At 42.5% G+C, this 23,941-nt stretch overlaps 3 protein-coding genes across 8 annotated transcripts in view; 1 reads left to right on the top strand and 2 right to left on the bottom strand.

Annotated features, from left to right (window-relative positions):
• NMNAT1 (nicotinamide nucleotide adenylyltransferase 1) overlaps nucleotides 1-23,941 on the top strand; it is a 25,971-nt gene extending 2,030 nt beyond the window's left edge. For 2 of the 6 annotated variants that reach the window (XM_081057386.1, XM_081057385.1), the window contains exons 3-7: nucleotides 1,556-1,828; nucleotides 16,604-16,760; nucleotides 17,830-18,013; nucleotides 20,761-20,900; nucleotides 21,243-23,935. In XM_081057386.1, coding sequence (XP_080913512.1) covers nucleotides 16,646-16,760; nucleotides 17,830-18,013; nucleotides 20,761-20,900; nucleotides 21,243-21,643 — 840 coding nt within the window. In that variant the 5' untranslated portion in view covers nucleotides 1,556-1,828; nucleotides 16,604-16,645 and the 3' untranslated portion in view covers nucleotides 21,644-23,935. Of the gene's footprint in view, nucleotides 1-1,349; nucleotides 1,516-1,555; nucleotides 1,829-16,603; nucleotides 16,761-17,829; nucleotides 18,014-20,760; nucleotides 20,901-21,242 lie in introns of all 6 variants that reach the window. The other 4 variants (XM_081057381.1, XM_081057382.1, XM_081057383.1 and 1 more) reach the window with 3 other exon arrangements.
• On the bottom strand, nucleotides 1,364-1,771 carry LOC308501280 (small ribosomal subunit protein eS17-like; the record flags this gene model as incomplete). Its single annotated transcript, XM_081057395.1, has 1 exon — nucleotides 1,364-1,771. One exon carries the CDS (start codon nucleotides 1,769-1,771, stop codon nucleotides 1,364-1,366), a length of 408 nt encoding a protein of 135 aa, XP_080913521.1.
• Nucleotides 5,147-9,673, bottom strand: LOC308501279 (uncharacterized protein). The gene is made up of 6 exons (XM_081057394.1): nucleotides 9,466-9,673; nucleotides 8,153-8,215; nucleotides 7,256-7,335; nucleotides 6,253-6,383; nucleotides 5,769-5,835; nucleotides 5,147-5,532 (listed from the first exon to the last, which is right to left on the bottom strand). The coding sequence occupies exons 1-6, from the start codon at nucleotides 9,537-9,539 to the stop codon at nucleotides 5,456-5,458; spliced, it is 492 nt and encodes a 163-aa protein (XP_080913520.1). The 5' UTR covers nucleotides 9,540-9,673; the 3' UTR covers nucleotides 5,147-5,455.

Here is a 23,941-nt window from a genome sequence, read left to right as displayed (position 1 = left end):
GCATTGTAAGTCTTGAGTGATGGCTAAGCATGAACTTTTAGAGTCAAGGTTGTTCCACGAGCTGTGAGAGCTTGAACAAGTTAATCAACCTCTTTCACCTTCAGTTTCCTCATCTATTAAAAAAAGGGATAATAATAGTACCTACTTCATTGGAGTGTTGTAAGGATTACATGAGTGTTTAGCACATTGCTTGGCAGAATTCAGTGAATATCACTGTTATTGTCATCGTTATAGTTAAATAGGCATAATTGGATATATGTGTACATATTTATAGGGAACAGGCCCATCCAAAGAGAATGAGTGAATAAAACGAGGATTCCGTAAGTGGGAACTCTGAAGCTTTCTGCCCCTCTGCTGTCAGTTTCCCAACCCTAGGCAACCACTGATCAGCTTTCTGTCATAGATTGAATTGTTTGTTCTAGAATTTCATACAACTGGAATGATACAGTGTGTACTTTTCTGTGTTTTGCTCCTTTCACTCAAAATAATGTCTGAGATTCGTTCATGTTATTTGTATCAGGAGTTTGTTCCTTTTTATTGCTCAATGATATTCCATTACATGGCTATTTGAACTTGGCTTATTCATTCATTCCTCTCTTGATTAACATTTGAGTTGTTTCCAGTTTTTGGCTACTATGTATAAGGTCAAACCATGCAGTTCTTTATGTGGACATATGTTTTCATAGCCCCATTATTTTTAAGTTATCCTCTTAATTTGTACCTAGAATCCTTCCTTTATGGCTTCCTTAAGGACTTTCTTCTATCAATTATTCACATTCTTGCAGCTTCTGCAGCTTCCTAATGGTGCTTTCCTCTCAACCTACCAACATTCTAATTCTGTTCTTCAAAAAAAATCAAATCAAAAAAAAAAATCAAATCAAATAACCTTCACTTAACTGTGATATCCCATTGAAGCCAGTGTTCAGTATCTCTGGGTTTTACTGTCATGTTCTAGTCTATTTCTGTTTGCCTACTAGATCTCTCTACTTAAATATCCTGTGTGTACCTTAAATTCAACACGTGTAAAACAGTAGTCTGTCTCTTTGTGTCTTGCCTCCCCACCTCCCAACCTGTGCTTCCCGGTGCTGTCTTGTTGGCGCACCATTTACCCGGTCACTTAAGTCAGAAATGTCCTCCCCGCTCCTCCTCCTCCCTCCTCCATTCAGTCACTTGATCCCTTGGCATCATTCCTCCTGTTATTACCCTTTATTATCTCTCACCTGGACTGATAGAATGATCCAAAGTAGTGCTCTGCAAACTTTAAGGTGCATGCAAATCACCTGGAGATCTTGTTAAGATGCAGATTTTTTTTTTTTTTGGTTGTCCATGGTTTATTGAAACTATGACAGCACAGAAGGAAGATTCAAACGGCTCCACGAGGTGTTTTGAAATTCATCCCAACTGTAGGCTGAGTGACCCGCAGATTGGACAGACTGCCAAAGTCCAAGAGTTTCAGCATTTCCTTAGTGTCTGGATCAACTTCAATGATCTCCTGATCCGGGGCTGAGACCTCAGGTACGTAATTATCTCTCCTTTCTTGCTCCTCTTCCTGCAGCTTGATGGAGATGCCTCTTACCGGGCCTCTCTGAATCCGCTTCATCAGATGTGTGACATAGCCAGCTATTTTGTTGCGGAGCTTCTTGCTTGGAATAATGGCGATCTCCTCGCACACGCGCTTGTTGGTGTGGAAGTCATTGTCCAAGCGCGTGTAGTACGTCTCGATGATGACCCGGGCCGCCTTCTTCAAGGTCTTAGCGCAAACGCGGCCCATCTTGGCGGGTCCCTGGTGAAAAAAGGAAGATGCAGATTTTGATTTGGCAGGTGTAGGGTAAGGCCTGTGATTCTGCATTTCTAACCAGCTCCCACGTGATGTGCATACTACTGGTCCATCCTGTCTTCACTCTCAGTAATGTCTTTTCTATTCTGTCTTCACTCTCTCTCGGTAATGTCATCCAGTCCCATGACTTTGCATACCATATGTATCAGATGACCCCAAATCTAGTAAATCTCTAGTCTGGACCTCTTCTTGGAGGTCGGCTCTGTTCTCCATTTGTCTAATTGATATCACCATTTGGATATCTAACAGACATCCCAGATTTAACTTCTTTATGAACAACTACTGATCTTCTTCCCTAAACCTACTTCATGGCCATCTTTCTCTTCTCAATTAAAGGTAGCTATTAGTTGCTTAGGCCAAAAAATCTGGAGTCATCCTTAACTCCTCTTTCCCTCACAGCCAATGTCCTATCCATCAGTAAGTCACATTGGCTCTACCTTTATCCTATATCTCAGATCTAATGATTTCTCACTACTACTACCGTCCAGGCCCACGTCAGCATCAACTCTCACCTGGATTATTGGAGTAGCTTCCTATCTGGTCTCTTTGTTTCCAACCCTATTTCCTCCTACATTCTGTCTTCAATTTCATCAGCCAGATAAATCCTTTAAAATATGTCAGATCATGTCACTCCTCTGCTCAAAACCCTGCAGTGGCTCCCTATTACTTGTCTGACTCCATATGTTACTACTCCTTCCTTCTGTCAACTCTGCCTCAGCCATCCTGGTCTCTGCTCCTGGAACGTGACAGGCACGCTCTAGCGTCTCAGGGTTTTTGCATTGTCATCCTTGCTTAGAACATTCTTCGGATACCTGCATGACTCATTCCCTTGCTTCCTTTAATTCTTTGCTCAAATTTTACTCAGGCCTTTCCTGATCACCCTCTCTAGAATTCCAACACTCCTTGTTCTCTTGCCCTGCTTTGTTTTTCTCATATCCTCATTATTTAATATACCACATATGCATGCATTTATTTTGATTATTGTCTGTTTCCCATCACTAGACTGTAAGTTCCACTGGCATAGGGAATTTTGACAGTTTTGTTTACTGCTTTATTCTCAGCATGTACAGCATGGTAATTGCTCAGGAAATATTTGCTGAACCATGATGAATGAATGAGAATTCATTCTAAAGTGTACTGGTTCATCGCTCCTCATACGTCCCCATTCCCTATAGGATAAAATCCAAACTTTCTGTATCTCATCTGAGGGTGGGGAGACCCTAAAAACTATCTTCCAGTCATTCCATGTTAACTTTTAAAAAAAAATTCTAATAAAGTAGAAAAAGTCTTTGTGGAATTTTTTGACCTTTCCCCCAATATGAAATGTTTTCACTATCACACGTGTCTAATTAGGAATTCCATCATTACGTATCTTTATTTTCAATGTAAGTAGAAAATATTTAGTGAAGACTGATGGCATATTGTATACAGCCAAGCTTTCAGATTAAGGTGAGCATTTAGAAATTCAGTATTCAATTAAGTTAATAATTAGATGTTTTTCACTTCAAGGTTTAGCAACTGTGGAAAAAGTAATGTGAAGACTTAATTTTAAATTTCAGCTTTTTAAAATTTTAGATATAAAGCAGCGGATGTCAACCATCAAGTATTATTTTCTTACTGTAAATTTAATGAGTTTAATGTTTGACGTTTTTAGTTTCTCAAACTTGCCTTGACGTTCTCCCAGAAAGCTGCTCGTGTGTACATATACCCAACATTTTGCTTATAACTTGAGATGCTATAACCCTGAAGCTCAGGCCCCAGATTAAAAACCCCTAAAACAAAGCATTCTTTCCCAATAATTGCTCATCAGAAGTTCCTTCCTCTCTGAGTAAACAAGGATCATAACAGATTTTTGTTAGTCTATGAGGAAGCATTGCTGATTGTGGTTATCTAAATTATGAGGGACCTAAAAAAGAGCACAGTTTAAGGATTTTATAATTTTAGAAATTTATAATTTTCACACGAAAAAAGCACTCTATCTGAAAGAGCATAATTTATATATTGTATCAGTAGCATAAAATAAATGTTTCTTAGTGAAATTAATTCTGGTGGAATCAGATTTGGTTTTGGGGGAAATGATAAAACCATAAAAGAAAATGAAAATTCAATTTTATAGGTTGGGGATAAAAGTGCTGGTTCAAATTGTGCTTTCAAGTTAAGCTTGTCAGTTAAGAAACATTTTCATTTGCTGAAGATATGTTAAGAATGTTGCATAATTTCAAGATACAACGTTGGTCTTAAGAAGCAGCCTCTTGCATTTAGAAACAATTTAAGATTTCAAATAGTGAGAAATGATTCGATTCTGGATATATTTTTGAAGGTGGAGCCATTGGGAATTCCTGATGGGGTATGGAACAAAAAGAAAGGCAGTAAGGATGACTTGAGGTGCTTGGCCTCAGCTCCTGGAAAGACGCGGTGGCCATCAGCTGAGATGTCCAAGTAGATTAGGTTTGGGTGGGTGGGAGGCAAGATAGAGCGTTCAGGAAAAAAGTAACTTTGGATAAAAACGCTATCTTGAGATAAGTTGACATTTATCTAACATGTTAATATTTGGTTAGTGAGGTCTAGAGACGGTAAAAGGCTGCATTTTTAAAACATTCCTGTTCATCAGTAATAGAAGTATTTCAGGGGATTTTACTGTTAATGGACGAGTTACTAGGGTTTCTAATTTCTGAGTTGTAGCACTATGTCTGGGATGTGGAAGGTGCTGGCAAGTGCCACTGTGGTAGATGGGTAGTATGTTTGTTAGGTTATTTCCCCTCCAGCAGGCACCACCTGCACAACGAAACAGGTGGAAACAGTCATTTCCACTGTGAATGTCTGTGCCTGTCATAGATGTGTTGGGAGACGTTTATTGAATTTGTTCCTCCCGCCAATGAAGAGTTCTTTTCCTCCAAAAACGGAGTTGTCTCCTTCTTAGAGACATTAAGAGCATCTATGAGTAAGGTCTTACTTAAAATACCTTAGAATCTATGAAAACACAGACAAAGTAAGAAGACAAAATATCATGTGGGTCAGTTGGCTATTTGCTAGATAACAACTGTCATGATGCAAAAGATTGTCGGAACGCACATGGAGGAGATTGTGACAATTTCTGGTCTAAAATTTCCCACTGCCCTTTTAAAGAAGCAATAAATTGACCGTGTTCGGATATACAGTCTGAATCACTGTTCTTTTGAAACAAAACCTTTGTTCATTACTAAGATTTATATTTTCCTTCTTCCTTTTCAATACTTATTTCTATAGCAGCCGTGCAGCGGATGCTGCTAACTTCATTGAAAGAAAAAAGGCGTTTCAGAACGTCAAAGTAATGATTTTGAAAGTAGTCACTTTAATAGGAGTTCTTTATTTGGCTTGAATTGGGTTGTGATGTCAGTCCTTTGATTTTGGTGGAACTATTTCTTTTTATCCATTGTCAGTGCTCGTTAACTTAGAGACAGCGTTCTTCCAAATGACTGGTTTTGATGTGTGCGTGTCCTGTTACAGCTGTGTTCAGGTGACCACTTCATCTAGGAATAGCAAGGTAGGAGGTGGTCATGTGCTTGCTGGGTGTGCCAGGTGGCAGTGCTGCTGGGACAGGCTGGGACACAGGAGACCAGCAGGGCTCACGTGCCAGCTTCAGACTGTTGGTTTAGCCTCTGGCCTTGGACAGGTCACACTGGCCAGCCAAATCAGCCCCAGGCCTGAGAAGAGCGCTGTAGAATGAAGAATGGGGTCTAATTAAATGGAGTGGAAATAACACAGGAAGGATGGCTTTTTATATTCCATTCTAACCCTCTCTGCTTGTTCTCTTGCTTTTTCTACTCACTCCTTACTTGTTTTAAGAGGAACCCGGGCTTCCCCTTGCAATGCAACAGCCCTAGCTGAGCGGTCGCTTACCGACTGGTAAACCTTTGACTAAGACAGATTACTCGGGAAGTTTGGGGTTTACCTGTAGAAACCAAGCTGCCCACTGCCAGCAACGCAGACAAGTAGTAAAGTTCAGGAGTCGTGTCTTCCTACATTTGGGAGGGAAAAGCCCTGTGAGGTGTACTTGTCTTTGAATCCGGACACATATTTAAAATGCTTTTACCACAAGGATTTATACAAAGATACCGACTTAGCAACAGTTGGGAGGCTTGTTGCTTATTCTGCCAGACCCAGTGCAGCAGTTCCGCTGTTGATTAATATACTCTCTTCTTCTTTTTAATTTTCATACAACGGAAGTCACCCAGAAAAAGAAAACTCTCATGGAATTTTTTTAACTTTTCCTGGTGCAATGTTTTAACTGTGACGTGTCTAATTAGGAATTCTGTCCACACGTCTCTAGTTTTAGTGTAAGTAGAAAATAAATATCAAAGACTAATGGTGTATTGTATACAGCCAAGCTTTCCGAGGAAGGTGAGCCTTTAGAAATTCAGTGTTTGGAAACCTACACAGTCAGTTGCCAAAACTGTCAACACTATGGTACAGACTCCTTCGCCGAAGGATCCCACGCCAAATACAGAAAACATCCTCTTGAGAGCTTGTGGGACCGGGTCCATCTGAGAAAGCAGCACAGTAAAACCTAAAAGGGCGGCAGGACAGCTGCAGGTTACTCCCTGTGTTTCATCATCTCAAAAACACATTCTCGACTGCACACTTAAATAGAACATGTCTCCTCACTTTCCAGTGGTGACACAAAAATGCCCCAAACCTAGCCAGCTAACGTTTTCCTTTGATGGGTCGTGTTCTTCTGATTGGCGATGCTGGTGATAATAACTGACGATTTCTTGGAATAACGTCTCCATTTTCTCATTTAAACCTTCCAGCAACACTGTGAGGCAGGTATTTTTGTCTCCATTTTATAAATGAGGAGACACTCAGACAGGCTGAGTAACTCCTGTTGTGTGGAGCAGATGTTTGAACTGACCTCCCCCGGCCCTGCAGCCAGTACTCCTCACCAGTAATAGGCCGCCTCTGCTGGAGTCATGATTTTGTGCGAGACTCTTTCTAGAACAGTGCCCAAGGCACGCAGTAATTAGATTTTCACTTTTCAAGCACCTCCACATTTCAGAGTCTACCTCCTCTGTATCTCTTTTTTGACTTCCAGTTGTCAGGGGTCCCTGTTTTTCTATCCATGCTATGTCCTGCTCAGTAACTATTGAATGAGTGATTATATCTGTTATTTTTAGATTATAACTATAAAGAATTTTATAATGCCAACACAAAATATTTGTATTTAACTTAATTTGGTTTCATATTCAAATTGTAGAACTAAAGGGTAACTAAGGAAGTTTTAAAAATTTCCTTCGCCTGACTTTTAAATGTGACATCAGTTTCAGTCTGTGAGCTCCTGAAAACAGGAAGTCCTGTTCTTACCTGTTTTTGTTCTAGCAGTGTCTGGCACGTAGTAGATAGACACTTAAAAAGTGCTTGACAGAAAAATTGCATACTTACCAATTGTGAAGAAAGTAAAGATGATATTACCAACCAAGTTGTTAAGGAGAGGTTGACTGCAGTATCGAGAAGATCTGGGCCTAAAAATCAATACACTGGCTCATACATTAATTAATTACTTCTTAGAAGAAATCCACACTCTAAGCATAATAGCAGAAGGCACTGCAACCCTTGCATTCTAATCCTAATTCTGGCACTCCGCTTATTTGGCTCCAGGCAACTCACTTCCCTTAAGAACCTATAAATTAATACTGTCTATAGAGAGAAGTTGGCAAGTTTGAATTAGACTAATTACAACGAGCCTTGCAGTTTCCATTCCTTCTCTGTCACTTAAGTGGATTCTCAGTTCTCAGGTTCTTTTTAGAATATCAGTGTTCTGAGAACTGCAATTTCTTATATTGACTGTATCAAATTGCATTTGCTTCATTTGCCCAAGGAGGGAGTTATTAATTGACTGGCTTTTTCTGCTAAGACTAATTTCCAACATAGCATCTGAAATAACCTGTCAAGTCATAATCTGGTTGGGTGAGCCTTTGCCCTCAGACATCAGCTAATGCTACGTTGTTGAGACTGGTCTCTAGGGGACACTGAAATTGAAGCATTGGTGCCCTCATATTGCTTTTTAATGGCTTCTTACACTAAAATAAATAAATATTGACTAAAAGTTAAACTCGATCTGCCCCAATCCAGCTATTCTCACTGTATCAAGATTTTTGACTTTTCAAAGAGGTGAAGCAGGTGCCTGCCATCGATAATAGGGGCAAACACTATGGGGCAGGCTGCAGTTAGACATGGCACAGGAAGCAGGAAGCGCAGAGAGCACCGGAACCATCTCCGCAGGGAAGACGCAGGCATGCCGAGCTGCCAGGTGAGGGCTGGGCTGGTGAGAGCACTTACCTTAGCAGAACATAAAACTGGAGAGCCAGGGTGGTGATCCCGAACAAGAACACTGTCACTTGGCTGCATGGGACACAGTAAGTTACATTTATATGACTGCTTAGTGATAAAATGGCTTCACGAAACCAAATTTAGGTTCTCTTTCCGGATAATGTTACATCAAACCACAGAGAACTTTTAAACATAGCAAAGATGAATTGAGGTCCTGTTAGGGCAAAATTATGTTTAACAATACTTCAGTAAGAATGTTAATAAGAGCTACCATTTATTGAGCTCCTACTGTGTCGCAGGCACTGTTTGATACTGGTCTCTAAGGCATATTTAGAACCTTGGTTCTTTTATCATGACTGTAAATTAATACCGTAAGGCCATCCATAAGTAATAGTATGAGTTACGAATCTATAATTAGTAGACAAATGTGTCAAACATTTTATACGCCTTTTTCTCATTTAATAAGCACAAATCCTATGAGGTAGGGACTGTGGTTCCCTATTTTATACATGAGGAAACAGACAAACACCTAGGAGTAAATGTAGAACTAGAATTTGAACCAGGTCTGAGAGTCTGAACCACACCCGTAGGCTGGGCTAGCCCTGGGCTAGCTTCTGGGTGAAGATCCAGACGGTTCTCACTGAGTTGTAAGTAATAAACTGAGGGGTAAACTACCCAACCAAGTGACGTCCGCGGTCACTGCTCAAACGCTTTTGAAATTCTTTTGAGATTACATGTATACAGTTTTCACGCACATAAGAAAATCTTCCTCATTAGCTAACAGTTCTGTATCTTCGCCATAAACTCTGTTAGTCACCTTGGTTATTTTAGTCATTGGGTTTAGCACTGAGTGACTTTTGCGTGTTTATAGAAACCAAATTCATTCTCCAAAAACAAAGATTTATCTGCAGTGAAGGTACTCAAAAAAATAGGCAATTTTGAAATATTCCCCTAGACTATTTAAAGCAATGGCAGATTGTAAGAACTAGAGTATAGTTACCTCCTTAAAGTTATTGTTTGGAAAGGAATATCGTCTTTTTTAGAGGTATAAATTCCAGAGATTGTCAAGTCAGTCACATTATTTAAGTCAGCCAAGATAGCCTCCTGAAATGTGATGACAACAGCCGAACAATTACTATTCTTTTTGAAAAAGCGAATGTTTTAAAGACTCACTTAATGTTTCATTCATGTTTATACATCGATGTTTTCAAAACCTAAGAGGGTCAGTGATTTTAAAATTGAAAGTAAATATCAATTAAACTTCAAGATCGCCTCAGGAAGAAATGAACTTTTGTCCTGGTGGGCTGGGGAGGGACACTTACAGCCTGAGCTGATGGGATCGCGGCAGCCAGCAGTGCAAGTGGTAGGCTGTGTGGGCCAGACAGAAGTGGATCATGGTGGCCCTGATGCCTGAGCGCCCGCAGCAAGGGGAGTCCTGTGAGAGCTTCCAACCCTCCAGCTATTCGTCACTTGCCTGTCCCCTTCCCTGCACGCATATCCTGCAGGGATGCGGAGCAAGTACTCGCCTGTGGACAGAGACAGATCCTTGTGTTTTTTTAAAGCCACCCTGGGCTATGGTAGGCGTGCACTGTAACTTAATTCTTCTGTGGTTTTGAGGGTCGAAAGTCTAATCTGAGCTCGGGTTGGTTGTGTTCACAGTGAATTAATAGAACTGAGCTAGATATTTGAGACAGGTCATGAATGTGACAAGGGAGAAAGCTTGCTTTAAGCTGAGAGATCAACTTCCCCCAGCCCCTTCCCCGCCCCTTCCCCAACCCTTCCCCTGGGAAGGACCTGGAAACCTGAGCTCATCCCCAAGGTCAGGGAGGGGCTCCAAGCTCTTTGTTCCATCCTTCCCTGTACAGCACGCAGGTCCCTTGGGAATCACTACCTCCTGTTATCTCAGCCTCACTGTTCTTCCAGCTCACAGCTTAGTCTTCCTTGGGGAATGGTACCTGCAACTTGAGTAGGGTGGGGATGGAACTGACACTTGGCTCCGGTGGAACCCAGCCCTTCACCTTAGGCCTTGAGACCATGCTCAGTAGCTGGCGGGATACCGCAATTTCCCAGTGTGCCCAGAGTACTGTGGGACTGTTGCATTCACCCCCATCCCATAGTTCTACAGGTACTTTGGGAATTTGGGGGGTAGGGATGGGATGGGTGGAACAAGCCCTAAGTGAACCCTGGGAAGATCCTTGGGATCATAATTGAAAGGTAGGACATCTAAATCATTCTTACCAATGAACTCATTTTTTTAATGTCACATGGAGCATGTGACATTTATTTATTTCCTATCAACAGTTGGCAGTATCCCTGTGATCCCTACCACTGTGCTTTGTTTGGAGGCTTCAAATATTTACCGAATAAATGTTTCTTATTTCCATTGCCACTTAAACGGAGGCACTTAGAACCCAGGCAGTCTGATTTTAGAGCACAGTTTCTTAACTGTTATGCCATTCACACAGGAGATTGGATGATACGTTTATGTGGAACCTCACGAATCCAGGGAAACACCTACCATACTGGCAGCCAGGGTACTGTACTCTGAATCCCACTGTGCAAAGCCCTACCTACCCACTCAGAACTTCCCAGCAGCTCTTTTTAAAAAGATTTTTATTAGGGGCCGGCCCGGTGGCGCAGGCGGTTGGAGCTCCGTGCTCCTAACTCCAAAGGCTGCCGGTTCGATTCCCACATGGGCCAGTGGGCTCTCAACAAAAAAAAAAAAAAAAAGATTTTTATTAAAATATAGCTAACATACAATATTATATTAATTTCAGGTTTACACCATAGTTATTCAACATTTATATACCTAAAGAGGTGATCACCATGATAAGTCCAGCAACCATCTGACACCGTACCATGCTGTCACAATATTATTGACTATATTCCCCATACTGTACATTACATTCCAATGACTTGTTTTATGTCTGGAAATTTGGACTTCTTATCCCCTTTCTCTTTCTCCCCCCTTTTTAAAATTTTCAATGACAGTTGATATTCAATATTATTGTATTTAATTTCAGGGGTACAGCATAGTGGTTAGACATTTATATAATTTACAAAGTGATCCCCCTATTACCTGGCACTATACATAGCTCTTACCATATTATTGACTATATTCCCTATGCTTTATTTTACATCCCTATGACTATTTTGTAACTACCAATTTGTACTTCTTAATCCTTTCACCTTTTTTATGTATCCCCTGATAAATCTAGTACTCATCCGACACCATACATTGTTATTACAATATTGTTGACAATATTCCTTATGTTGTACCCTGCCTCCCCAAGACTACTGTGTAACAACCAATTTGTACTTCTTAATCCCTTCCCGTTTTTCACCCACCCCTCCAATCCCCCTCCCATCTGGCAACCATCAAAATGTTTTCTGTATGAGTTTGTTTGTTTACTTTGTTCTTTAGATTCCACATATATGCAAAGTCTCATTGTATCTCTCTCTTTCTGCGTCTGATAGACTCTGCTCAGCACAACACCCTCCATGCCCATCCATATCAGTGCAGATGGCAAGAACCCATTTCCTTCCCTGGCTGAGCAATGTTCCATTGTATATATGTACCACCTCCTCTTTATCCATTCATCCACTGATGGACACCCAGGCTGTGTCCATATCTTGGCCGTTGTAAACAATGTTGCAGCGAACATATGGATAAATAAGTCCCCTCAAAGTAGCATTTTGGGTTTCTTCAGGTAAATACCCAGAAGTGGGATTGCTGGGTTCTTCTTTGTCTCTGTTATAGCCTTTGTTTTAAAGTATATTTTATCTGGTATAAGTATTGTTATCCCAGGTTTTTTATTTGTTTGTTCCATTTTCATGAAATATCTTTTTCCTATCCCTTTGTCTGTATGTGTCTTTAGATGTGAAGTGAGTCTCTTGTAGGCAGCATATGTAGGGGTCTTGTTTTCTTATCCATTCAGCCACCGTATCTTTTTTTTTTAACTTTTATTTATTGAAGTGTGTTTTTCCAGGACCCATCAGCTCCAAGTCAAGTAGCTGTTTCGATGCAGTTGTGGAGGGCACAGTTCACAGGGGCCCATGTGAGGATCGAACCTGCAACCTTGTTAATCGATGCAGTTGTGGAGGGCACAGTTCACTGGGGCCCATGTGAGGATCGAACCTGCAACCTTGTTAAGAGCACCACGCTCTAACCAACTAAGCTAACTGGCTGCCCCATCCACCCTATCTTTTGATTGGAGCATTTAATCCATTTACATTTACAGTAATTGTTGATAGATATGTAGTTATTGCCATTTTAGTAGTATTTTTTTTTTCATCTTAAAGAAGTCCCTCTGAGATTCCTTGTAATGCTCGTTTAGTGGTAATGAAGTCCTTTAGCTTTTTCTGGGAAGCTCTTTTTCTGCCCTTTGATTCTAAGTGATAGCTTTGCTGGGTAGAGTAATCTTGGTTGTAGGTCCTTGCTTTTCATCGCTTTGAATATTTTGTGCCAACCCCTCCTTGCCTGCAAAGTTTCTGTTGAGAAATCAGCTGACAGTCTTATGGGAGCTCTCTTGTAGGTAACTAACTGCTTTTCTTGTGCTGCTTTTAGGAGACTTTCTTTGTCTTTAACCTTTAGCAGTTTAATTACGATGTGTCTTCGTGTGGGCCTGTTTGGGAGACTCTGCACTTCCTGGGCTTGTATACCTATTTTCTTCACTTGGTTAGGGAAGTTTTCTGTCATTATTTCTTCAACTAGGTTTTCAATTCCTTGCTCTCTCTCTTCGCCTTCTGGTATCCCTATGATGCTAATGTTGGTACACTTGATGTTGTCCCAGAGTAACTATCTTAATTAAACTATCTTAATTTGGTGGGGGGGCGGGGGGATTCTTTTTTCTTTTTGCTGTTCTGATTGGGTGTTATCTGCTACCTTATCTTCTAAATTGCTGATTTGATCCTCTGCTTCATCTAATCTGTTGATTATAATGTATTCTTTATTTCAGTTATTGTAGTCTTTATTTCTGACTGGTTCCTTTTTATGTTTTCTATCTCCATTTTTGTATTTCCTATCTCTTTGTTGAAGTTCTCCCTGAGATCATCGAGCATCCATGTAACCAGTATTTTGAACTCTGTGTCTGGTAGATTGCTTGTCTCCATCTTGTTTTTTTCTTTTTTGGAAGCTTTGTTCTGTTCTTTTATTTGGGACATGTTTCCTTGTCTCCCGATTTTGGCTGCCTCCCTGTGTTTGTTTCTATATATTAGGTAGGGCTGCTATGACTCCCTATGACTGCTATGAGTCTTAGTAGAGTGGCCTTATGTAGGAGATGTCCTGTGGGACCCAGTGGCACAGTCTCCCTGGTCACCAGAGTCAGGTGCTCCAGATGTTTCCCTTGTGTGGGTTGTGTGTGCCCTCCTGTTGTAGTTGAGACTTGGTTACTATTTGCACATCAGTAGGAGGGATTGACCCTCGCACTGATTGATTATGAGGACTGGCTATAACTACAGTGAAGGAGCTGTTGTGCAAGGGCTGACCCTGTAGATCAGGATTTGCTTTAGCAGGGCTCTTGTGCCTTCCCAATCTGCCCTTTGGGTGTGTCATCTTTGGAAGCAGCTGGGTGATGCTCCGGCTTGGTCTGAAGCTGGCCACTATGTATGCTAGCACCAGGACCTCCTGGGAGGGGACCTGCTGTAGGCCTAGTTCAGCTGCAGCCTGTGCCCAGCCTGAGGCCACCTGTCATGAGCCACAAAGCAATTGCAGATTGTAGCCAATGCTCTGGGCTTGGAAGTACCTTGAGAGGCCAAGCTGCAAACCAAAGCTGGCTGCCACGAGTGCCCGGGTTAGGGCTGCTTAGCCAGATGTATAGGACACGCTGAAGCCAGATGCTGATTGTTTAGGTTTTGTGAACCTTTCAGAGATTTTAGGAAAGTCCACAGCATGAGCCAAGACAGAATTGTATGGAGAAGCCATTGGAAGTGGCTTGTGTGGGCCCTCAAATTCGGTGGGGTGGGGTCTCAGAATCACCAGGGTGTGGTAAACAAAGGGTGTTAGCCAGGTTGATGGAGACTCGAATATGGTGTCTGCCTGCGTCTGCATGCATGGAGTGGGGAGTGCTCACCAAAGGAACAGTGGCTTCCTACAGCTCTCCGTGTGGGAGAAAGCTGCCCCTCCAGCCCTGGCCCTGAAGCGAGACAACTCACTATTTCCTCGTGTGTCCCTGGCACCTTTCGAGCTACTGCCCCAGCACTGGAACCCAGAGCGAGTGAATCCCTCAGCAGTAAGTCTGTATGCGGGCCCTTTAAGAGGAGCACCTGGGACTGCAGCTGCCCTCGTCTCACTCAGCCACAGTCTCTGCTGGTTTTCACAGCCAGAATTTATAGGAAGTTGTCTCCCCGGCACTGGAACCCTGGGCTGGGGAGCCTTGTGTCGGGCTGGGACTCTTTGCTCCTCTGGGGGGACCTCTGCAGCTGAGATGTCTCTGCTGATTTTTAATGGTCACATGGGGGTATGGGACCCGGCTGTTCTGCTTCTCTACCCCTTCTATCAGTCTCCACGTGGCTTCCTCTGTATGTCCTTAGTTGTAGGGCTTCAGTTCAGCAAGATTTCAGGTTATTCTCAATGATGGTTGTTCTGTGGTCTAGTTGTAATTTTGATGTGGTCATGAGAGGAGGGAAGCACAGCATTTACCTACTGCGCCATCTTGACCCGTGATAATCTCAGAGTTTCTTACTGCTCCTGCATTGGTTTCTGTTCTCCTCTTCTCTGTTCTCCCCCCACCTCCCGTTCTTCCCCACACTGCAGAGCTTTTTTCCCTATCAGGTTTTTTTGAAGGAAATTTAAAATGCAGCATTAATATTGGTGGAGAGATACGAGAGGATGTTTGGGTGGAACAAAAACAGAATTCCACAAAAAAGGAACACTCAGGAAAAAACATCTTCGTATAACAGCAGAAATGAAAAGCTCAGTAGATGGATCGGAGGATGGAGTTGAGGATATCTAGAAATTAAAGCATGAGGGAGAAAATAGAAGAGAAATGATAAGAAAATGGGAAGAGCAGTCCAGGTGCCTCAGCTCTAAATAGTAAGCATTTCCAAAGAGAAGATGGAAGGCAGAAAGTCATGAGTGAAATAATTCATGGGCATTTTTCAGAACTGAAGATTATGACTTTTGAGACTGAAAGGGCCTGCTCAGTGCCCAGCACAATGGATGAACATAGAGCCACACTAAAGGACATCATTGTAAAATTTTAGAATACGGGGGCCGGAGAAAAGATCTTACAAGCTTCAAGGGAGAAAAAAAATAAGTTACATTCAAAATATTTATCACTATTAGCACTGCAGTCTAGAAGCAGTGCCTTCAAAATCCTGGGAGAAGATGATACTCAACACAGACTAAGTAAACTTCTATATATATATGTATATATATACATATATATATATATATATATATATACATATATATATATGGAGGTTTGGGAGAGGATAGTGAGGGTATATGAGCTAATCCTCGTAGGTCATAAGAGAAATAAATAGGCACTGTTTACATTGGATTAATTAAGAAATAGCATTAAAAACACATAATATGGTAGAATCCAAGAGAAATAGCTGAAAAAGTTAAAAGTGGTTGCTTTTAGGGAGCTGGATGAAGGGGATGGTGAGCAGGATATAGTTGGCGATTGCTGCTTTTCATTATGGGCCTTTTGCCGCTCTGTGATTTCTAAATCTATATACATGAATATGTTTAATAAAAGTTTGGGGTCTGATGCCTTACATTATTTCATTAGGTTTATGGAAAGTCAGATGGAATAATTCATATGAAAAGGGTTTATAAATTGTAAACTATTATTCAGTGGAAAGTGGTAATATGATAAGTTGATGTAGAGGCAGAATACTGTTTTGAAGGGTAGGTTGCTGGGGAGTTACATTTGGTAGATGTTACTGTCGTTGTATCAGTTAACTGTTGTCACAAGAGTGCAGTTACGTAGCTTCAGCGGTCATCTTTGCTCACGAGTCTAGGGTCAGCTGTGGGTTTGCTGATCTCAGCAGGCTCAGTTGATCTCTCCTGGGCTTGCCCTTGTGTCTGAGCAAGTAGTGCTTTGGCTGATCGAAAGTAACCTCAGCCACATGGCTCATGGTTGGCTGGCTATCGGGAGCACCAGCTCTCCTCCACGAGTTCTGTCACCCTCCAGCTGGCTCGCTGGGCCTGTTTTTATCCAAAGGAAAGCGGAAATGTACAAAGCCTCAAAAGCCTCGGCTCACGACTGGCAGTCACATCTGCCACATTCTTTGGGCCAAAGCAAGTTACAAAGAGTGGGAAGAAGATTGCCCTCCTGAGGGTCGCCGCTGCTAATGCACATTGAAAAGGACAGTAGAGAAATGGGGCCAGTTTTGCAATTCATCGAGCATAACCATGGAAGCCCAATAGTTTGTTTTTTGTCTGTATTTGAAATAACACAGAAGGATATTGAAAGATCTGTAACTGAACTCATTTTCTTTTTCTTTTTGTAGACAACAAGGGAGGTGTCAGATCAACAACTTCAAATTGTTAACATGGAAAATTCAGAGAAGACAGACGTGGTCCTCCTTGCTTGTGGTTCCTTTAATCCTGTTACCAACATGCACCTCAGGTTGTTTGAGCTGGCCAAGGACTACCTGAATGGAACCGGTAGGAACAGTCACCAAAAGCAAGGATGGAACACACTATCCCCAAATAAGGACACCTTGGCATATTGGGTATTTTAAGCTGAAGGAGTTGCAGGAAATGGCAGAATCAGGAGGTCACTCTACCCTCCTCCCCACCCTTCTCCCCTGAAGCAGGTCATAAAACTCGTGAGAGGTGCCCCCTATATCCGGAGGAAAGCACCCTAATATCTGAAGACAAAGAGTGCCAAGAAGAACCTGAACCAATGGGTCTTGCTAAGTTCCCCCTAATTTACTACATTTACCGTAGGGTCTTTGCCCCATCGTGTTTCTCCACAACTATCCATTCTTCATCAAACCTAGCGCTACAACACTCAGGTTTAACTGTCTCCTGGGGTCTTTGTGTCCTTATAAAAGGCCCCTGTGTTCTATAAACCTTACATTAAAATAAATGTGTATGCTTTTCTCCTATTAATCTGTCTTAGTTCAATTTTCACACCCAGTCAGGGACTCCAAGAAGGTCGAAGAAAACTTTCCTTCCCTACATTCACAAGATTTATTTTGTCTTATTACAGATGGGTGCTCAAACTCACTAATAGTCTTAATAATCAGGGAACTAAAACTAAAAATGAGATATATTTTGCCTATTACATGGACAAAAATTTTTAAACTTAATAGTGTTCAGTACCAGAGGTTGGGCAGAAATGAGCTCTTATTTACACTATAGGTGGACAATACAAATTGATTAAGGCTTTGTACAAGGCAGTTCGGCAACATTAATTAATTTACACTATGGGGGTTGGGGGGGAGTTCAGTGTTTAATGGGGACAGAGTTTCAGTTTGGGAAGATGAAAAAGTCCTGGAGATGATAGTGGTGATGGCTGCACAACAAAGTGTGTGTACTAAATGCCACTAAACTGCACTCTTCAAATGATCAATTTTATGTTATGTCTTATTTACCACAACGATGAATGAATGAACCTGAATCCCTGTTTTCAAAAATGGGATCTTTGATTATAAAATCATACTGATGATATTTCCTGTGAATAAAATCTAATTTGTTACACCTCATATCAACTTAACTCTTTATTTAGGAAAATACAGAGTCACCAAAGGCATAATCTCCCCTGTCGGTGATGCTTATAAGAAGAAAGGACTCATCTCTGCCCATCACCGAGTTATCATGGCAGAACTTGCCACCAGGAACTCCGAGTGGGTGGAAGTGGACACCTGGGAAAGCCTTCAGAAGGACTGGGTAGAGACTGCAGAGGTGCTGAGGTATTTACGGTGAAATCAGCGTTGTCAGCTCTCTGGAAAGGGGTTGGGGGCTTCCCTGGCTGTTTGCCGTGTTTCAGTGCTGCCGGCATCTGTGAACGTACAGATTCACAAAACTGTTCCTAGGGCTGGCAAGGCTTAGGCTGTGCCATCCCTGTGTAAGGTTATGACAAGGTCGTGGAGCCCAGCTGCTGGGTTGGGGTCCGGGGGCTCCTTAGCCTTTATGACATTCCTTGTATTGTGAGATGTTCACATGCTTGTCACCATGGGTATCTCTGATAGAGAATATACATAGAGAAGTCTGCCTGGGCTGTCTGTGGCCCAGGTGAGAAAGGCAAATTTGTATGATGATGTCATTGTCATCCATCTTCGACATAAAAGGGGCAGGCAGTTTAAGGGAGAGAGGCTCTAAAGCTTGATGAGGGACAGACCTATTTTTGTGTGTTGCTTTCATGGAAACATTTGGGCATTGTCACAAATCTCTTGTGTTCATGCCTTTGAGACAGGTCCAAGGGTTCAGAAACCGGAGTGAGTAACATCGAGTTTTGACTTAATGTCATCTTGAGTATAAAATAAAAGGGCTTTGGGTGGCCGGTTAGAACGTGGTGCTGATAACACCAAGGTTGCCGGTTTGATCCCCGCATGGGCCACTGTGAGCTGCGCCCTCCTTAAAAAATAAATAAATGGGCTTTTTGATATCCATTCTTAAGAGTTCTGAACCTTCTAATTCTGACCCTATCAGTTAGGGTTCAAATAGGAAACAGAAACCACTGTGAGTGTTTTAGGCAGAAAGGGACTCAGGTCTTATGCAAATGTGTCAAAAGGGCTGGAGGAATGGGAGCCCAGGCTTGTTCGAGGTCGTGCCCCCTCAGCGGCAGTCAGAGTCCAGGATTGTTTCTGCCTCCGCTACCACCACTGGTGCCATTGAGCTGTTCCAAGCTCCTGACGTTGGTGACTAGGCAGTGGAATGTAGTGTGGCCACCATGCTCATGCTGTCCAGTTACATGTCAGGCTTCACAGCTGCAGAAAGATGGCCACTGCCTCCCTCCTTTCTTCCAAATCTCTCACTAGTGAATCTCATCAGCTGAATCGCACTCACATCCAGGACCTGTGCCTAGGATCTCTGGGAAGTGTGTTTAGGGTTGAATTGGACACTGCGCCAGCAGACGATGTCTAGCACAGAGACTTACCAAGAGGACTTAACTTTTCAGGCTTGGCAGGAAGAAGAGTCTCCTATCAGACACCAGACTCCTACGTCCCCACCTTACCCAACCCTCTCTGGCTTCATAGTCATCTGCTGTCCATTTCATTTTCAACTCAACTATGTAAGAGGGAAGGGATTTAGAGACACGGAGGACCCAGAGTTGGCTCCCACAAGGGTAGCGCATGTTACCTGATTGACTTTGCAGTTACAAAGCAGTAACTTTTTTATCCTGCTACCAGCCCAGAATAAAGCCATACCAGCTCCTACGTGTGGTGCCTCCCTTTAGGCCTCAGGCTCGCCCCCTCGAGGACCTTATGTCTGGCATTGTGGATCTGCAGGACTAGCTCAAGCCACGCTCTTCAGTGGTCAAGAGTGTGGGCTCTAGAAGCAGACTGCCGGGGTTCAAATCCTGGTGGTTTCGTTTCTTTCTTTCTTTTTTTTTTTTTTAAAGATTTTATTGGGGAAGAGGAACAGGACTTTATTGGGGAACAGTGTGTATTTCCAGGACTTTATTGGGGAACAGTGTGTTTTTTCCCCAGAACCCATCAGCCCCAAGTCAAGTTGTCCATTCAATCTTAGTTGCAGAGGACGCAGCTCAGCTCCAAGTCTAGTTGCCGTTTTCAATCTAGTTACAGGGGGCGCAGCCCACCATCCCATGTAGGAGTCTAACCGGCAACCTTGTTGTTGAGAGTTCGTGCTCCAATCAACTGAGCCTGGGAGCTCAGCAGCAGCTCAGCGGCCGCCTGGGAGCTCAGCAGCAGCTCAGCGGCAGCTCATTGTCTTTACTCTAGTTGTGGAGGGCACAGCTCACTGGCTCATGTGGGGATCGAACCGGCAACCCTGTTGTTCAGAGCTCTCGCTATAACCAAACTGAGCTGTCCAGCCGCCCCCCTTGCTATTTCTTATAAGCTAAATGACCTTGGGAAAATTAGCCAGTGTCCTCTTTCAATGGGGATAATAAACAGTTCTGAGGGAATGGTGGCGATAATGTAGTTGCTTTAAAATACCCAAAATATTCACAAAATCATATTGTTAGTGAATGCCTCCCAGGTCCCAGGGACTCTGCTAGGAGCTGGTATTGGCACTCTAAGCCTTCCTTTCCATTGTGGGGATAATAGTAATAATGATAATAATATTTATGACATGAGATATTGAGAACATTTAATCATATAAATGCAAAGGGTTTAATATAATGCCTGGTACATAATAAATAATTAATGTTAACTCTTGTTGTTACGACAGATATATGAAGCGTAGAATAGTAATAGCTACCATCTATTGTGCTCCCGGGATTTTCCTTGCTTTCCATTCCCATTTTCCAGGACCCTGGACTGCAGGGTACTGGCCAGCATCCATTCTGACCTGGCAGTACTGTGTACTGTGAGCATCCATCCCGCCTGGTATCGCATGTACCTGTGGTTAAATGTTTTCACTATCACCCCACCTTTAACATTGGATCAAAGGCTTTTAGGCATCTATAGAGGGACTATTTTTTAGTTGAGCGTTGTGAGAAAGAAGAATATTCTGTTGCTTTGTTGTTTGATAGATACCATCAAAAAAAACTGGAGGCTGGTAGTTGTCACAAGCGGGACTCACCTGTGCTGGAAAAGCCTGGACAGAAGAGGAAGTGGGCTGAACAAAGTCAACAGTTTAATCAGAAAAAATCCCTAGAGCCAAACATAAAAGGTCTGTATGTTTTACCAGGATTCACTGACCAGAGTTGCTAAGATTCTAGGGCTGAGCAAGCCCCCTTTGTGTTTTCCTTTTCTGTTCCGTACGTGTGGGTGCCTGGGAAATGCCCCTCGCAAGTTTTATGATGGAGGGAAGGAGGGAGAGTAAACGGCATCCTGAGCTTGTTTTTCCTGCAGTCGTCCTTAACTGTTGAGGTGTCCTAGGTCTCTTTTAAGAATCTGAATCTGATAAGAACGATAAGTCTCCTTTCTGGCAAAACACATCCACACATTCATTTTGATGCAGGGAGTTATTAGAAAGGCATACCTTGAAGCAGTGTATCTTTTTTCTTCCCAGATGTGCCGCAGGTAAAGTTGCTGTGTGGGGCAGATATGTTGGAGTCCTTCGGCATCCCCAATCTGTGGAAGAGTGAAGACATCACCAAAATCGTGGGGGACTATGGGCTCATATGTGTTACGCGGGCCGGAAACGATGCTCAGAAATTCATCTACGAATCCGACGTGCTGTGGAAACACCAGAACAACATCCACCTGGTGAACGAGTGGATCACCAATGACATCTCGTCCACAAAAATCCGGCGAGCCCTCAGGAGGGGCCAGAGTATCCGCTACTTGGTCCCAGAGCTTGTCCGGGAGTACATTGAAAAGCATAATTTGTATAACTCTGACAGCGAGGAGAGGAACGCTGGGGTTAGCCTGGCTCCTTTGCAGAGAAACATCGCGGACGCTAAGCCGTGAGGACTTCCCTTTGGGGAATTCGCAACAGTCTGGGTGTTAGTAACTGGGGAAAGGCACTGTGATCCTGTTTCGTAAACTAAAGCTTAAAAGTGGGGTGAAAATCAGGTTTATTTTTCTCTTTTGTTTTCTTTTATAGCTGTATCCTTAGAGCTATTTTTTTTCTTTTTACCAGAAGTCGCTAATATGAATGTTTTCAGTATTGTGGTTTTTGCTGGAGTTCTTTTAGAGTGTACAAATCCCTTTTTTAAAAAAAAAAACACAAGAGATTAGTAGCACTAAAACCAGAAGAATATTCAATCAAACTGACTACAAATAAGAAATCAAAAAGGACACCCTAGCTTTACCACATAAAAGTGTGAAAAGCCAGAGTCCATTTAAAATCCTAACTTTAGTTATGAGGGGAACTAACATTTGACACGTGCCTATTTCTGGGCAGTCTCCACCGCGGGTGGCCAAAGAAGTCATTCTTACAATGGTGACCTAGCAGAGCGCATCTCTGATCAGTCGTCTCCAGCTATGCCAAATACAGGTGTGACTGCCTGGCAGGAGCTGGAGGCCAGTAGTTCGTTCTCCCTGGCACACACCAGAATGGCCGATTAGGCTCTGCCAAGACACTCCTGCCTAGAGCTCCATCTTTGGAGCTGGAGATTGGGGTCCAAGCCCGCGAATGTGCAGAATGGTGCACGGGTTTGCAATGCCCGCCGGAGGTCGGAGCCTCTGCTGTGTACGGCTTACATGCTCTCTTAGCACAGACCACTGTGGCTCATGCTCTAGACCTGGCCATCCACCATCTTTCTACCTTCAGGGACAACTTCAGAGATGACGTCATGCTCCCTGGAACAGAGAGAACCACAGAGAATGAGAGGGGTCTTATTCAAGAATTTGACTGTCAGTGCTCTGAGCCTTTATGATAGCTCAGTAATCAAAAGATGAATGGCGACCCCAAGAACATGAGAAATGCTCCACTGGGTCAGCGCAGCAGTTCCAGCTCAGAATTCAGGGCACTGATGAGTGGCTTGTGGAAGCCATGACCTCAGTCTAATGGTCTGGAGTTTCTGAAGAGCCACTGTTTTCTTCCAGCCCACAATGAATCTGTGAATCCGTGAATTTGTGAATTTAAGCAGAAAAAGGGTCTGTTTTCTTACACTTTTTCTCTTCTCGTCCTTTTGTATGGACTTGAACCAGACTAGAACTGCCAAATAATGAAGTCATAGCTTTATGTTAAAAATACAAGCTTGTTAATATGATTTGGTACTGATTAAAATTGTGTGGAAGTTGGATCAATCGATAAGGGGGAAAGACTAGTAATAATTTTTTAAAGAATAATTCTATGGTTCGTGAAAATCGTTCTGTGATAGAAACAGGACTAAACTTAAATTTTCAATAAAAATAGAATGGACCTTTTTGCAATTTACATTTCATCGCTATACCACTTCTAGATGAAGGATTTATTACTGCAGAAGAAAAAAATATTTATAACTGCAATTGGAGAGTCAGATCTGAATCCACAGTTTGCAAAGAAAAGTTAAATAAAGGGAAAATGTTCAATAAAGTTGGCAGATGTCGAGTTCTACAGCTCCTGACATTATTACTGAAGCCAACAGGCCAACTTCTTGAAGACAGGAATGGCTGCAAAGCCTGGCACCCAGTAGTTTTTTATCTGCTGAATGAATGAAAGCTTAGAATCTCAGACGATAGAGGAAGGATCATTCTTTTCCCTCCTTAGCGTTGTGGAGTTTAAGTGTTGGAGCAGTACTGAAAAGGAATGATCTAGAAGCGGATGAAGCTATCAGAATTTAACTTTGATTTCTTCTTCTGGAAAACTACACTTAGTTCATCTGAAGTGTTCTATGAACTGTAGAATCATTCCAGTGCTAGAAACTTCTATTGTGGTGCCTTCCTACCTAGAAGTACCCATACCCTGCTCAGCTGTGAGTATATTGATATTGACCTCAGGACCCACTGGGTAAAACATGTGGGGAGCCTCCGGGAGACCCAGTACTGGTACAAAGGTCCTTTGTTGTACTATTTATGGATCAACTACTTTGTACCTTGAACAAGCTGCATGGCTTTTTGTCCCAGTACCAAGGATGCTGCTAATACCACACTATAATAGCATAGTTCTGAGTATCCTCAAGGACAGAACTTCCTCTGGATCATGGAAATCAGAACAATGAAGTTTGTGGGGAAATACGTATTGATAACTTGTGACTTCCGTTGAGGAAGAAGAAAATATGCCATTGTTCATTCCGTACCATGCCTTTCTCATAATTTTTTGAATAAATATTATCAAATTAC

The sequence above is a fragment of the Rhinolophus hipposideros genome (assembly GCF_964194185.1).
Source record: "Rhinolophus hipposideros genome assembly, chromosome: 8".
Classification (NCBI taxonomy): domain Eukaryota; kingdom Metazoa; phylum Chordata; class Mammalia; order Chiroptera; family Rhinolophidae; genus Rhinolophus; species Rhinolophus hipposideros.
This window is presented reverse-complemented; position numbering and strand designations above follow the sequence as displayed.